Genomic DNA, 13,044 nt, shown 5'->3' with positions numbered 1-13,044 from the left:
ACAAAGCCCTGAGTCACTTTCTGCTTTAATCACCCAGCAGTTAGTAAATTCTGGAGTTAAGGCCAGCTGACTTCTCCTGAAATTCCCGTGGAAACCTTAGGATTGCAGCATTATTCCTCCTGCAAGCAAGGCCGTGAGAGTCTTACTGCTGAGGAAAGGCTGGGTGGGGGCTGCACCTCCTGCCTTTCTGGGTATGTGCAAAACATAACCTATCTGCACCACTGTGCTTTCTCAGCTGGCCAAGAAGGCCAAAAGCATCCCAGCCTGGATCAGCAATAGCGTGGCCAACAAGACCAGGAAAGTGATTGCATCTCTGTTCTCAGCACTGGTGAGGCTGCACTTGGAATACTGGGTTCAGTTTTGGGCCCCGAGCCCTGGGAAGGACATTGAGGGGCTGGAGCATGTCCAGAGACAGGCAATGAAGCTGATGAAGGGCCTGGAGAAGTGGGCCAGTGAGGAGCAGCTGAGGGAAGTGGAGTTGTTTCATCTGGAGATGGCTAGCACCATACAAACAAGACTTTAAAACATTTACTTAGAGCAACTGAAAACCAACCATGGAACAACAGCCTCTTAACTTGAGGCCATTTCCTTCTGTCCCACTACTTGTTTCTTGGGAGAAGACTCCAAGCTCCACTTGGCTCCAGCCTCCTTTCAAAGAGCTGCAAAGAGCCAGAAGGTCTCCTTTTAATCTCCATTTCTCCAGGCTGAAAAACCTCAGTTCCCTCAGCTGCTCTTCAACAGCCCTGTTCTCCCGACCCTTCACCAGCTTTATTGCCCTTCTCTGGACCTGCTCCAGCATCTCAGTGTCCTTGGAGTGAGTGATTCAAAACTGAACCCAGTATTCAAGGTGTGGCCTCACCCAGCAGTGCCAAGAATTTTTAAACAAATTACCTTCCATGGAAGCAAGAATGCCTAAGGATCAAAACAAAGGGCAATCCCCAGCTCTCACCTGTGAAGAAGAACATCCTGTTTGTAAGCCAGCTGGTCAGGCAACAGTTTGTTCAGTGGGACAGCTGCACAGGAGTTCAAGTTCTGGAAACTGTCCTGCTGCAGCCCTCAGTTTTTGACTGTCAAGCCATGTCAATCCCATCAGTCAATATTGACCTAACTTCTGCACAATCTTGGTTTATTCCAAGCTGTAATCCATTGCCATTTCTATATTGATTTTGTCTCTTTTCATTTTCTGGCTCTTCATATGGTAAACGTTACTTTTATCCTTCCTAATGCTGCCCAAGGACGGCAGGGCAAGAACAGAGCTAATGTACTATTGAATTTCCTTCCAGACTGATGGAAAAACACAGAGCTTCAGAACTAAAGGTCAAAACAGAAAACACCACTGAAGTTTTCTGAACTCAACCAAGATCTGAGGACAAATGCTGCTTTGCTAGAGCTGTTAGCACACGAACTGACAAACAAGCACTCAGCCAAGATCTTAAATGGAGTATTTTTAGGGAAGAAAAAAGATGCTTATAGATGTCTTAGATCATGACACTGCTTTATGTCACTGTACTTACAAGTGCTATAGGCAGGCTCACACTGAAGTGACAATATCTGGATCTTCTCTTCATCTGTCTCTACGTTGAGGTTGGATAAATACTGCTTCACCTTCCTGGCCATCTGTGCGTCCTCATAGAGCTTCTTGGCGTTCAGGAGCGAGCTGCGTCGGGCACGTTTCTTGTGAGCACCTCCCTGTACATCCAGCATGTTGGAGTTTGTGCTGCCCTGGCTCAGGGATCTAGAAAAGAAAAGAGCAAAGTGGTCAGTTCTTAGCTTTTGACTGCAACAAGGAGCTACAGCAGCACATGGCAAAGCAGATTAATACCAATCATCTTCAGTTAGGGCTAAGGCATGCTGATGCAAATGAGTTAAAGAGATGAACAGCATTAAATCAACACTGTCTTAAAGTACTCTGATAAATCAATAGCAGCAGTTGGAGTCTAGAAAAGGATTGCACATGGAAGTGTGGAACTTGCAGGGATGAGGCACAATGCCGCAGGGAGCACCCATCTAGCTCTGCTCATGAACGGGTTTGTGCTGCAGACCCCACTCTGCTTCAGCTGGTAAGAGTGGACAGACTTGATGACTTTGTTGTTTAAAGGCACTTGGTGCCCAGTTTGCATCAGCCTTACAAGAGAAACCTCCCCTTAGAAAACTGAGCTTCTGACCTTAAGTAAGAGGGGAATTTTGTTCAAAATGGAAAAAGTCCATGTTATTATGCAGCCAGCTTCTTCCTCCCATTTAAAACATTCACAGAAGAGCAGCTCGGTTAAAAAACATCTCCCAGTAGAGGGCCAGAAGGCAGTGAGAATATACAGATGCCCAGACCTGTATGAGCTTGCATCTCTGAAAGGTGATGCTCTTCAACACTCCCAATTCTGAGCTGCCAACTCTACCAGCAGCTGAGATAAAACCAAATAACCCCAAAATGGTTCTTGCACAGCAGTTACTCTCCCTGACAACCACTCCTAGACCAAACAACTGATCTTGGAGTAGTTCAAATACACACATCAACTTTGCTTCAAACTCTCCAAAGCCTCCTGTAGTCTGCTCTGATGAGGCTACACTTTGAGTATTGTGTTCAGTTTTGGGCACCTCAGTACAAGAGGGATGTGGAGGTGCTGGAGTGAGCGCAGAGTTGGGCAACGAAGCTGGGGAAGGGCCTGGAGAATAAATCTTATGAGGAGTGACTGAGGGACCTGGGGATGGTTAGTGTGAGAAAGAGGATGCTGAGGGGAGACCTCATTGCTGTCTACAGCTACCTGAAAGGAGGTTGTGGAGAGGTTGGTGCTGGTCTCTTCTCACAAGTAAACAGCAATAGAGCAAGAGGGAATGGCCTCAAGCTGCCACTGGGCAGGTTTAGACTGGAACATTTTTTTCCCCAGCAAGAGTGGGCAGGCATTGGAATGAGCTGCCCAGGGAGGAGGTGGAGTCACAAACCCTGGAGGTGTTTAAAAGCCATTTGGATGTGGTGCTTGGGGATATGGTTTAGGGTGCACCTTGTAGAGTTGGACATGGTGATTCTGAACGGCTTTTCCAATCAGAATGTTTCTGTGAAAGTCCTGTGACCACACCACTTCTAATCCATTCATTATTAATTGGAGATCACTGCCTACATTACATGTGAAAAAGGAAAGTGTTAATAAAGTTGTTTAAAGCTGTTTATTTGTGGGGCTCTTGAAGCAGTCCAAACGAATAACTTCAGTTTAAAAGGCTAAAATTCTTTATGAAGTTGTTTACAAAGATCTTGGATGCATTTATAGAATCACAAGTGGCAGAATAAACAATCTCCAGCACAGAAGAGCTAAAAGGAGTCACAGTGAAACATACTGTTTGAGGAAGTTTAGGGAATGGAGCACACTGAGCTTAGAAAAATAGGAAAGAGTGGGAAACAGCTGACCACAATGTTTTCAGATGTTAAACAAACCACAGAGAAAACAGAAGCCTGAGAAATGGCAGAAATGTATAGCTCAATTAAATAAAATAGAATGCTACTGTAGGCAAGAAGCAGCAAAAGGCACAATGGTTTCACATCTATTCAAAGCAAGAGATGTCCTCTCCTGCCTCCTCCAGGTAAGAACTCATCCACTATCTATGTAATCAAACAGAGAACCACATAATGTTCATTTTTAACGACAGAAACACTTCTTTGCTTAGCTACAAACTTTTCCTTTCCAGTATGGACTTGCTTTTTAAAGCAATTTCATTCCACTTCCTTTAAAAAGGATTCTTCCTTATTCATCTATGTTCATGGTACTCCCAAAGGTTAGAAATCACAGTGGGTCCCCCTGAGCCCCAGGCATTTGTCCCCATGAGCTGCACTGCGAATGGTTGATTATCAGCTACCCAATGTCATCAAGCAAGGTCTCCTGCACCAAGGACACCCACGTGTTGAACTAGATGGTCTTGGCTGACCAGGCTGGATGGAGCCCTGAGCAACTTGGTCCGGAGGAGTGTCCTTGCCCACAACAGTGGGGTTGGAACTAGACGATCTTTAAGGTCCTTTCCAACCCAAAGCAATCTATGAGTCTTTAAGGTCCCTTCCAACCCAACTTCAGTGATTCTATGTTGCTATTTTCCCATCAGGGACCAGTAGCCAAACCTGCTCTCCCCAGTTTGTCTAGCAGAAGTCTCAGGTTTGGCACATAGACTCAAGTATAAAGATAACAGTTTATAGGCAAAACCACACATAAGAGATAAAATACAGCTGCAATGTCATCTGGAACTCCCTGCTATGGGCCAGTCAGTCCTAGCACATTTGTAGTCAGTTCACTATTCAGTCCTTGCACAACCAAGGCTTCCAGTGAAATCACTGAGGATTTTAGGGTGTGAAATGAGAGACACATTTCAAACATACACTAAAAAGAAATATTTTGAAGCTTGAACTCAAACTTCAGGTAGGAAATTCCTGCACCATTACCACAAAAAAATCAAAGTGTCTTTATGCTTTAAAACATCAAATGGCTTAAACTTTTCTGTTACATGTTCAAATGCAAGTTCTGGATTTTCCCTGCCAGCAGGATTTGTTTTTTTTAAGCATGAAGCCACAACTCAAACAACTCATCTAGTACACAAAAAGCAACTCAGGATTTGTACAGCTGCAGTATCATGTTGACTGTAACCCCTTATTCTTGTGGTCCAAAAAACTAGGTATTGCAGGGTTAATAAAATGCATGCTGTATTTCAGATGCATGCACTAAGGAGGAGGATGCAGTATGTTAAGAGTTGCATAATCTTTATTTATCTTAGTTGCATTCATCTCTACACTTACCCCAAACTTCTCCACCTCTTCTTCCTGCAAGCAAGAGCCATATACATTGAAGCATGTATTTGAACAGAAAAGCACAGGAAAAAAAATAAAACAGTTGAGAGTCAGGAAGAAAGATGTAGACAGGAAAGAACAGAAAAGAAAAACTTTCCATACAGCACAATTCTTCTCAAACCTTAACACAATGTTCAAATGGGATGCAAGGGCAGGGCTTGCTCAGATACATGGATATGGAAGAACATCTATCAGTTTTTTATTTGGCCTTAAGTCTAACCTGTGACTTCATCAATCAAACCCATGTTAAATTTTCCTGTTAGGTATCTCTCACATAAGTCAAAATCAGTTTTGATTTTATTCACCTTGCAGAAAGTGTGATGCAATTAACTCATGCTCTGCATTAGGGCTGTAGCAAGCCTATGAGAAATCAATATTCAAGTTGGAAGATGTTGTTTTCTCCTGCTGGAAAACAAGGCTAGTTGTCCAATGCATGCTGAAGAACTAGGTGCTCTATTTAATGGCTAAGGAAGTTGCTAGCAAGTCTCACACACATCTCTTCCTGTTCATTTTTCATCTTCAAAAGCATTTATTGGTGCTTCAGAACACAAACTGATAGATCAAACACCAGAGGCAATGAAAATGAATATAAACAGTGTGAAAACAGGGAATTGTTGCCTTTTAATCTTCAGCACTATCTCTAAGATTAGATGCCTAAGCATTTTATGGCAATGTGTACCATTTAAATTATGGTCATTAAAGCCTGTTCTGTAATGCTGGAGAACACAAAGGTAACTATTTACTCTTAAATTTATTTAATGATCAGGCTTCATTAGGTCTCAGAAAGCATGTGGGGGCATCAGGGAAATTTATTTATAGACTGATTCAGTCTGTGAATATCAAAGTTTCTGACAAGCAAGCATCACTTAGCAGTAAGTAGCGTCAGAACTTTATGTTGAAAGGGAAATGTTGCTAATTCAAACCCAATAGTGTGAAGGTGAATCTCCTTTTGAAAGTAATCCATCTTTAAATAACCTGAACAAGGCAGCTCCTATGTTTGTCTCAAAACTAGATTAGACCAATTCTAAAACAAAGAGCATAGAGGTAGCCAACCCTGAAAACAAAAAAGCAGGCAGGGCTCTTGACTGTCTGAGGACCCTGACTGCTGCAGACTGCACCGAACCAACCCCCTACACTCTTCTGTACACCTAATATCCCTGCACATGCCATTGCCTTCCACTGCACACATGTCAACAACCAGCAGGTCCAGGGAGGTTCTCCCCCTCTACTCAGCCCTAGTGAGGCCACAGCTGGAGTTTGGTGGCCCAGTTTGGGCTCCCCAGTCCAAGGGAAACAACAGGATAGAGACTACTGGAGGTTGCAAAGATACTGAGGGGCCTGGAGCATCGGCTGAAAGCCCTGGGGAGCAGTTGAGCCTGGAGAAGAGCAGCCTCAGTGGGGATATGATCAATGCCCAGCAAGAGCTAAAGGGTGGGGTGCAAGAGGATGGGGCCAGACTTTCAGTGGTGCCAAGAAACAGGACAAGGGGCAGAAAACACAAGAGGTTTCATCTGAAGACAAGGAGAAACTTCTTTGGTGCGAGGGTGCTAGAACTCCTGGAGCAGGTTGTGGAGTGTCCTTCTCTGGAGAGACTCCAAACTCAGCTGGACATTGTGACCCTGGGAAACCTATTCTGGATGAGTCTGCTTTAGCAGAGGTGTTGGACTGGATGATCTCCAGAGATCACTTCCAACTCCCACTATTCTGGGATTCTGTGAATTCACAAATCCAAGAGATTTCCAGCTGCCCAGCTGAGCTTTCAACAAGGATTTAATCGGGGCTAGTACAACACACACTTCAACCAAGCAACTGCCCACTAAGCTCCCTCCCTCTGTGCTCTGCTCACTCCATGGTGTGCTGAGAGCCCTCCACTGCTAGCACACACACCTGCAAGACAGCTCAAGAGACCATTCTGAGGTTTTGTGAAATAGAAACCATGTAGTGACTCAGCACAGGCCATCATGCCAGGAGGCTGGACTAGATGACCTTTAGAGGTCCCTTCCAAACTGATCCATTTTATAATTCTGTGATCATCTTGTCACCAACTATCCCCTGAATTCAATCCCAAACGGTTTTTGTTTGGCCCATCAGTTCAAGAGGCAAACTGATGGTGGAAGGGCAGGACAACAGCCCTTTCTTGGCAGGGATCTGCAGGCACCACCACTCTGCAAGGACACAATGGAATTGTTGATGCTTTTAGCTCAGCAAACAGATGCAGGAAATTATTCAGTTGCACTAAATATAATCTAGAGCTAATCAGCACCAGATTAGAAGTTGTGGTGTTTTTATTCTGCAGTTAGTTAACACAGACTCTGATGACATTATGCATCAGGGAAAAGAACACAATGAAAACCAGACAACATCCTCCACCTGCTCACAGCCTGAACGTATCAAATGTTTCGTAGGTGGAGCAAGCTGTGCTTAGAACACATCAGAAATGTTTTGTTTGGGTTTAAGATGTTACCAGCAGGGTTTGGGTTGGTTTTGAAGCAACATTTCAGATTTATACATAGGTGATTTAGGTGTTTTCATGTCTGATTTTCTCCTTCATCTCTCTCAAAACTCTGCTGACACTGACATTTTATTTAGCAAAGATATGAATAACCACAAGCAGAAGCCGTTCTTCTCTGCTATTTGAAGACAACAAATTGGTTTAATTGTCATTAGAAGCAGCTTTTGGGATCACTGATTGCATTGCCCTAATTTGATAAAGATGATGGTTCTGATGGGAGATGTCAATGGGAAGTTATACAATGAAGTATTTAACGATGCAGACACAACCCCAGATCCCTGCCCGCTCTGAGACACCTTCAATCCTACCAGCTCACTAAATTGCTGACCTTTGCCTGAACATCACAGCTGGGTCCATGTTTGCTGAGGTCATCCTGACAACTTGGCGAATTTCTTTGGCAATCATTCTGAGTTTCTCAAAATTCACCAGGCCATCCACTTTAGAGTCATTTCCTGCAGAATGGAAACACAAACAGAGGGAAAAAAGAGAGTCAGAAATCTTTTTGGCAGGCAATGTGTTTCTAGGTCCTTCACACTATCTTTCCTTCTCTAGTCATAAACCTGCTTTACAGTGGCCTTCCAGTATCTGAAAGGGGGCTACAAGAAAACTGGGATGGGACTTTTTACAAGGGACTGTAGTGACAGGGTAAGAAGGAATGGACTGAAGCTTGAGGAGGGCAAATTTAGACTGGAGATCAGGAAGAAGTTCTTTCCAGTGAGGGTGGTGAGACACTGGAACAGATTGCCCAAGGAGGTTGTGGGTGCCCCCTCCCTGGAAGTGCTCAAGGCTAGGCTGGACAGCACCTTGAGCAATCTGGGGTAGTGGCAGGTGTCCCTGCCCATGTCAGGGGAGTGGAACTAGATGATCTTTGAAGTCCCTTCCAGTTCAAACCATTCTGTGATTCTATGAAAACAGCAAGAAAATGTGAAACTGGCAGAAGTGAGACTCCCTCAGACTGCCCAGTATTGCTCTTGTGAATCTATTCCTACAGTAACTAGTAGGAGAAAAAGGCAATAAATGAACTATGTCCAAGTTCACTGCCATAGATGTTAATACAAACACAGAACTGGCATCAGCGTGCTAGGCCAATGGTTGGACCCGATGATCTTAGAGGTCTTTTCCAACCACAACAGTTCTATGATTCTGTGACCCTGAAATGAGTTCAGATAGTTCTGAAACACCACAACCAAGAGTTGGGTGTACTTAGGAATGCTTAATGTTAACTTGGATTGTGAACAGAGCTTTGTGTAAAAGGAACAAAATGGAGATGATTAAACAAACCCCCTTCAAAACACTGAAAGCAAGAGTAGGAGGTGTGACAGCAGAGCTGTCTGGAAGCCACAACATGGAACAAAACCCTCCAAACATTCCAGCAACAAGTTTTCATAAGAGAAATACACTGGAAGTAGCATGGCTATCAGATAGCACTCACCTACTCTCCACCCTAAACCTCAAGGCAGCTGATGAAGGTTTAACATGGCTTATAAAACATTCAAACCATGCATTTAACTCTTGCTTTTTGCCCAGGAGCAGTCTCTTCCATTATACAATCTGAGCTCTGCTTCGTTTTACTCCTAACATCCCACTGGTGGTAGCTCCTTTTAGACACTGGTTGAATAAAGAGCTAAAGCACCTTCAGTGCTGAGCTTCTTATTTCTGCCTGCCATTACCTTCATGCAGAAATGTGATGTCCTTCTTGACAACAGGGAAGAGTGGAATAATTGGTGGCTGCATGCTCTGGCTGCTGAGGATGTTGCGGTATTTTGCCATGTTTCGAGATGGGTCAAAAAGATCTTGAAGGTCTCGGAGATGCTTCTCATACTTGCTCGGGAGCTTTTCCCACGTGCCTCTGAGACGTGCTACTGGAGCTAGGTTTAACCCACTGGAAGGCAGAGAGATGTCATTATTAGCTTAGAGAACAAGTTCACCATGGCCACTCCTGTGGCCAGGGAGGCCATTGGCATCTGGGGGGGACATGAAGAAGAGTGCAGTCAATCAGCCGCTCAAGGGAGGTTCTCCACTCTCTCTTCTCTGCCTAAGTGAGGCCACAGCTAGAAGACAGTTCTGGACTCCCTGGCTCAAGAGAGACAGGGAATTACTGGAGAAACTTCCCTGAGCATCTATAAAGATGCTCAGGGAACTGGAGGAGGAAAGACTGAGAGCCCTGGGGTGTTCAGCCTGGAGAAGAGCAGCCTGAGAGGGGAGCTTCTCAGTGCAAGAGCTAAAGGGTGGAGATGGGGCTGGACTCTTTGGTGATGCCCAGTGGGAGGGCAAGGGGAAATGGGCACAAACTGGAACCCAGAAGGTTCCATCTGGAAATTAATGGGTGACAGCAGTGAGAACAGCACAGAGCTTATCCCAAGCAAAAGTGGCCAGTCTTCAGAGGAGCATCATTAGAGCATTTGTAAACTAGAACCAACAGCCAATTCAAAGAACCAATTCAAAGCAACAGATATGCGAGAACTTGTTCTTGTACCCTCATTCTTATTAAGTAAAAATTATCCAGAATTAGCTGCATGTAATAATTGCAATAAATGAAATCAATCCATCATAATCTGCCATAACCCTTTCTCAAGATATTCTGCTTGTAGCTATAGAACTGGGAAGTGATACTCTCCAGCATTCAGCAGTAAATTCATCATCACAGCATTACTGAATTTGCTGTTTCAAAACCTGATTTTGTCTTTATTTCACTTTATTTTATGCAGACCTCTCTCCCTGCTATTGTCAAACCACAAACAAAGCCTTCTCTCACATGGAAGATTCAACATATGTCACCCTACAGCTCCTCTTTCACATGCAGCATTAGGAAGGTTGCTCTTCCCATTTCATGGAACATATGGCACCTATTGATATGCAGTGCAGGGCAAGGCAAAGAAGAGAATCCCCATGGCATATGCTCAGAAAAACATAATCCCCTGGAAATAAGGGTAAAACAAAAGCTTATTTATTTGCCTTTTTTCCCCCCCTTTTTAACTACTGCAGCCATGGCCTGATCAGACCAAACTGAGAAGCAGGAAAAGTTGTTTCTCCATTTACAGTAAACCATGAGAAATTAGGGAGCAGAATACAGGAATTAGCTTCAGTATTCACTGTGTAATGAGAAGCCACAGCCCCAATGGTTTCTCAGCATCTTTTAAGGGAATTCATGAGTTCTTTAATGTATGACTAAAGAGGAGCCAAAACCATTTGATAAACTGGCTAGACATGGAGAAAATACTCTAAAACAGTATTTTCTGTATCTCTTGGGATACAGCATGAAAATAGATCTTTGCCTTGTGAACCATGGCACCTTTTTTTCTTGTTTTTAAGTAAAAGACAAGAGGAAACACCTTCAAGTTGCACCAGGGGAGATTAAGGCTGGGCATGAGGAACAACTTCTCCTCAAAAGGGTTGTCAAGCCCTGGAACAGGCTGCCCAGGGCTGTGGTGTAATCTCCATCCCTGGAGGAACTGAAAAGCTGTGGAGATGTGCTGAGGGGCATGGTTTAGAGCGCTCGAAGCTGGTGAGAGGCCTGGAGCACAGCCCTATGAGGAGAGGCTGAGGGAGCTGGGGGTGTGCAGCCTGCAGAAGAGGAACAGACCTCACTGCTCTCTACAACTACCTGAAGGGAGGCTGTAGCCAGCTGGGGTTGGGCTCTTTTGTCAGGCACCCAGCAGCAGAACAAGGGGACACAGTCTCAAGTTGTGCCAGGGGAGGTCTAGGCTGGCTGTTAGCAGGAAGTTGTTGGCAGAGAGAGTGATTGGCATTGGAATGGGCTGCCCAGGGAGGTGGTGGAGTCACCATCCCTGGAGGTGTTCAAGAGAATACTGGATGGGGCATTTAGTGCCATGGTCTAGTTGATTGGACAGGGCTGGGTGCTAGGTTGGACTGGATGATCCTGAAGGTCTTTTCCAACCTGGTTAATTCTATGACTCTGTGAGGTGCTGAGGGACACAGTTTAGCACCAAACTTGGTCAAACCAGGTAAGAGACTAGATGATTTTAAAAGATCTTTTCCAACCAAAATGACTCTATGATCCTATTCTGACTCTATAAAACCAGGATGCAAGAAAACTGCCAGTAAAGAAAACATTGAACTCCTGCTGTTGAAGTAGCAGTGCCTGCTATAAATCAGAAAACTCTTCTAAAAATTAAGAAAATAATAATAAAAAAAGAAAAAGAGAAGCAGGCAGGTGACAGGAAAGAATAAAAAGGACAAATAAACTAAACCAAGAGTGATTTGAGGAAGTCCTTACAATGAAAGGAAGAAATACAATAATCTCCTCATCGCATATATGACTCAGTGCACGCCGAAAGAAAGCAACAAGGACTGAAAGAAGAAGGGAAACTGGGTGCCAGCATGATGGAAAATGACAGCAGATTTCTGAGATTCACCAATTAAAGAGTGGTTTGGGCCAAACTTTCTCTTTCCTGCTAGGTAATGGGTACGGAAGAGACAGTCACATCACCCGCCGCACACTGAACTTGGGAGGTTGAGAAGGGTAGAGACTGTGGTGACAACACAGCTGTTTGTACACAGCCTGGCTTTTGAAAAGCTTGGCAGATCCCTCAAACCATAGGTGATCTCTTCAGGATACAGCTTCTTTACTCCCCGTTTTGACTCCCAGAATTGCCTTTGGCAGCGCAAACCAGACCTGAGAGCCGGGAAGAGCTTTACCTTATGACGGCGAACATGGAGTTGAAGTTCTTGCATTCTCGGCAGTGCAGGGCAATTTTAATGAAATGCTTAATGATCTTCATCCTCTTCAGCTGGTTGGGCTCTGCTAAAATTTCCATGGCAACCCAGAACGTCTCTTGATTTATGACATCCTCAAACTGTTTCAGGTGAGCGTTCCCCGTTTTGGAGTCCAGCTTATAAAGGTCATCGATGTACTCGGTCGGCTCGATGTTGCGAAACAACTCAAAGTCCCTCATGGAAAGCTGAGTGGCCACCTCGATGGTGCTCAGCTGGAGGAGGGAAATTTGGCTCTCTCTCAGGAGTTCTTGAGCATCCTCATCTGAGCATAAGGTCTCTGTCTCCATATTGTTTTTCAGATAGTACCTAAGGAATAATGGAGTCACAATGAAAGGTCAGAGACGCTCTTCAGAGGCTTTGCGAGCGCAAAGACATTGAACCACACCAATCAACGCGGCCATTGGTGACACCAGAGGGGTGCTTACGAGAGAGCGTTGCCACGTTGCTGTTGACAACCCAGAGGAAGAGGGAGTAGAAAGGAGCAGAAAGAAGGGGCAGCATAACCTTGCACTTTAGCTAGCACGAAATACCATCATTACTGAAGCAGAAGAACACTTCAAGAGCTGGTTTAATCCACCTCTTTGCTAATGCCTTCTGTTCTGTAGCTGCAACACGCTGCAGCTTTCACCTTTGGGAAAAGGTCACTTACTTCTCCCTTTGTAAATACAGCAGTGAAATAACATTTTAAATACACATTAGTCCTGAGAAATCTCTTGTTAATGTATTTCTCCATTCCTTACACAAACTCAGTGTGGATTCTTACATATATTTAGTGTGGCACATTAATATTTACATAACTCATAGAGGATTCAGGAAATGAAAATGTATCTGGAAAATTCATTTCCACAGTCCCAAGCAGATCACTTTCAGATATACCCAAGTTTATTCCTCATAAATTCCCCCTGTTGCCTAGCAAAGAAGTTTTAAGAATTCTTTATTTAATAAACTTCCTTCTGGTATGGATCAGGTCATCAAA

At 44.3% G+C, this 13,044-nt stretch overlaps 1 protein-coding gene across 8 annotated transcripts in view; it reads right to left on the bottom strand.

Annotated features, from left to right (window-relative positions):
- RAPGEF6 (Rap guanine nucleotide exchange factor 6) overlaps positions 1–13,044 on the bottom strand; it is a 169,550-nt gene that overhangs the window by 19,903 nt on the left and 136,603 nt on the right. For 6 of the 8 annotated variants that reach the window (XR_010306358.1, XM_064161533.1, XM_064161537.1 and 3 more), the window contains 5 exons: positions 11,991–12,374; positions 9,002–9,213; positions 7,660–7,783; positions 4,769–4,792; positions 1,515–1,735 (listed from right to left, as the gene is read on the bottom strand). Coding sequence is in view for 7 of the 8 variants with exons in the window: in XM_064161533.1 (XP_064017603.1) it covers positions 1,515–1,735; positions 4,769–4,792; positions 7,660–7,783; positions 9,002–9,213; positions 11,991–12,374 (965 nt within the window). In the remaining variant the exon portion in view is untranslated. The remainder of the gene's footprint in view (positions 1–1,514; positions 1,736–4,768; positions 4,793–7,659; positions 7,784–9,001; positions 9,214–11,990; positions 12,375–13,044) is intronic. The other 2 variants (XM_064161535.1, XM_064161536.1) reach the window with 1 other exon arrangement.

Source organism: Pogoniulus pusillus, chromosome 22, assembly GCF_015220805.1.
Source record: "Pogoniulus pusillus isolate bPogPus1 chromosome 22, bPogPus1.pri, whole genome shotgun sequence".
Classification (NCBI taxonomy): domain Eukaryota; kingdom Metazoa; phylum Chordata; class Aves; order Piciformes; family Lybiidae; genus Pogoniulus; species Pogoniulus pusillus.
This window is presented reverse-complemented; position numbering and strand designations above follow the sequence as displayed.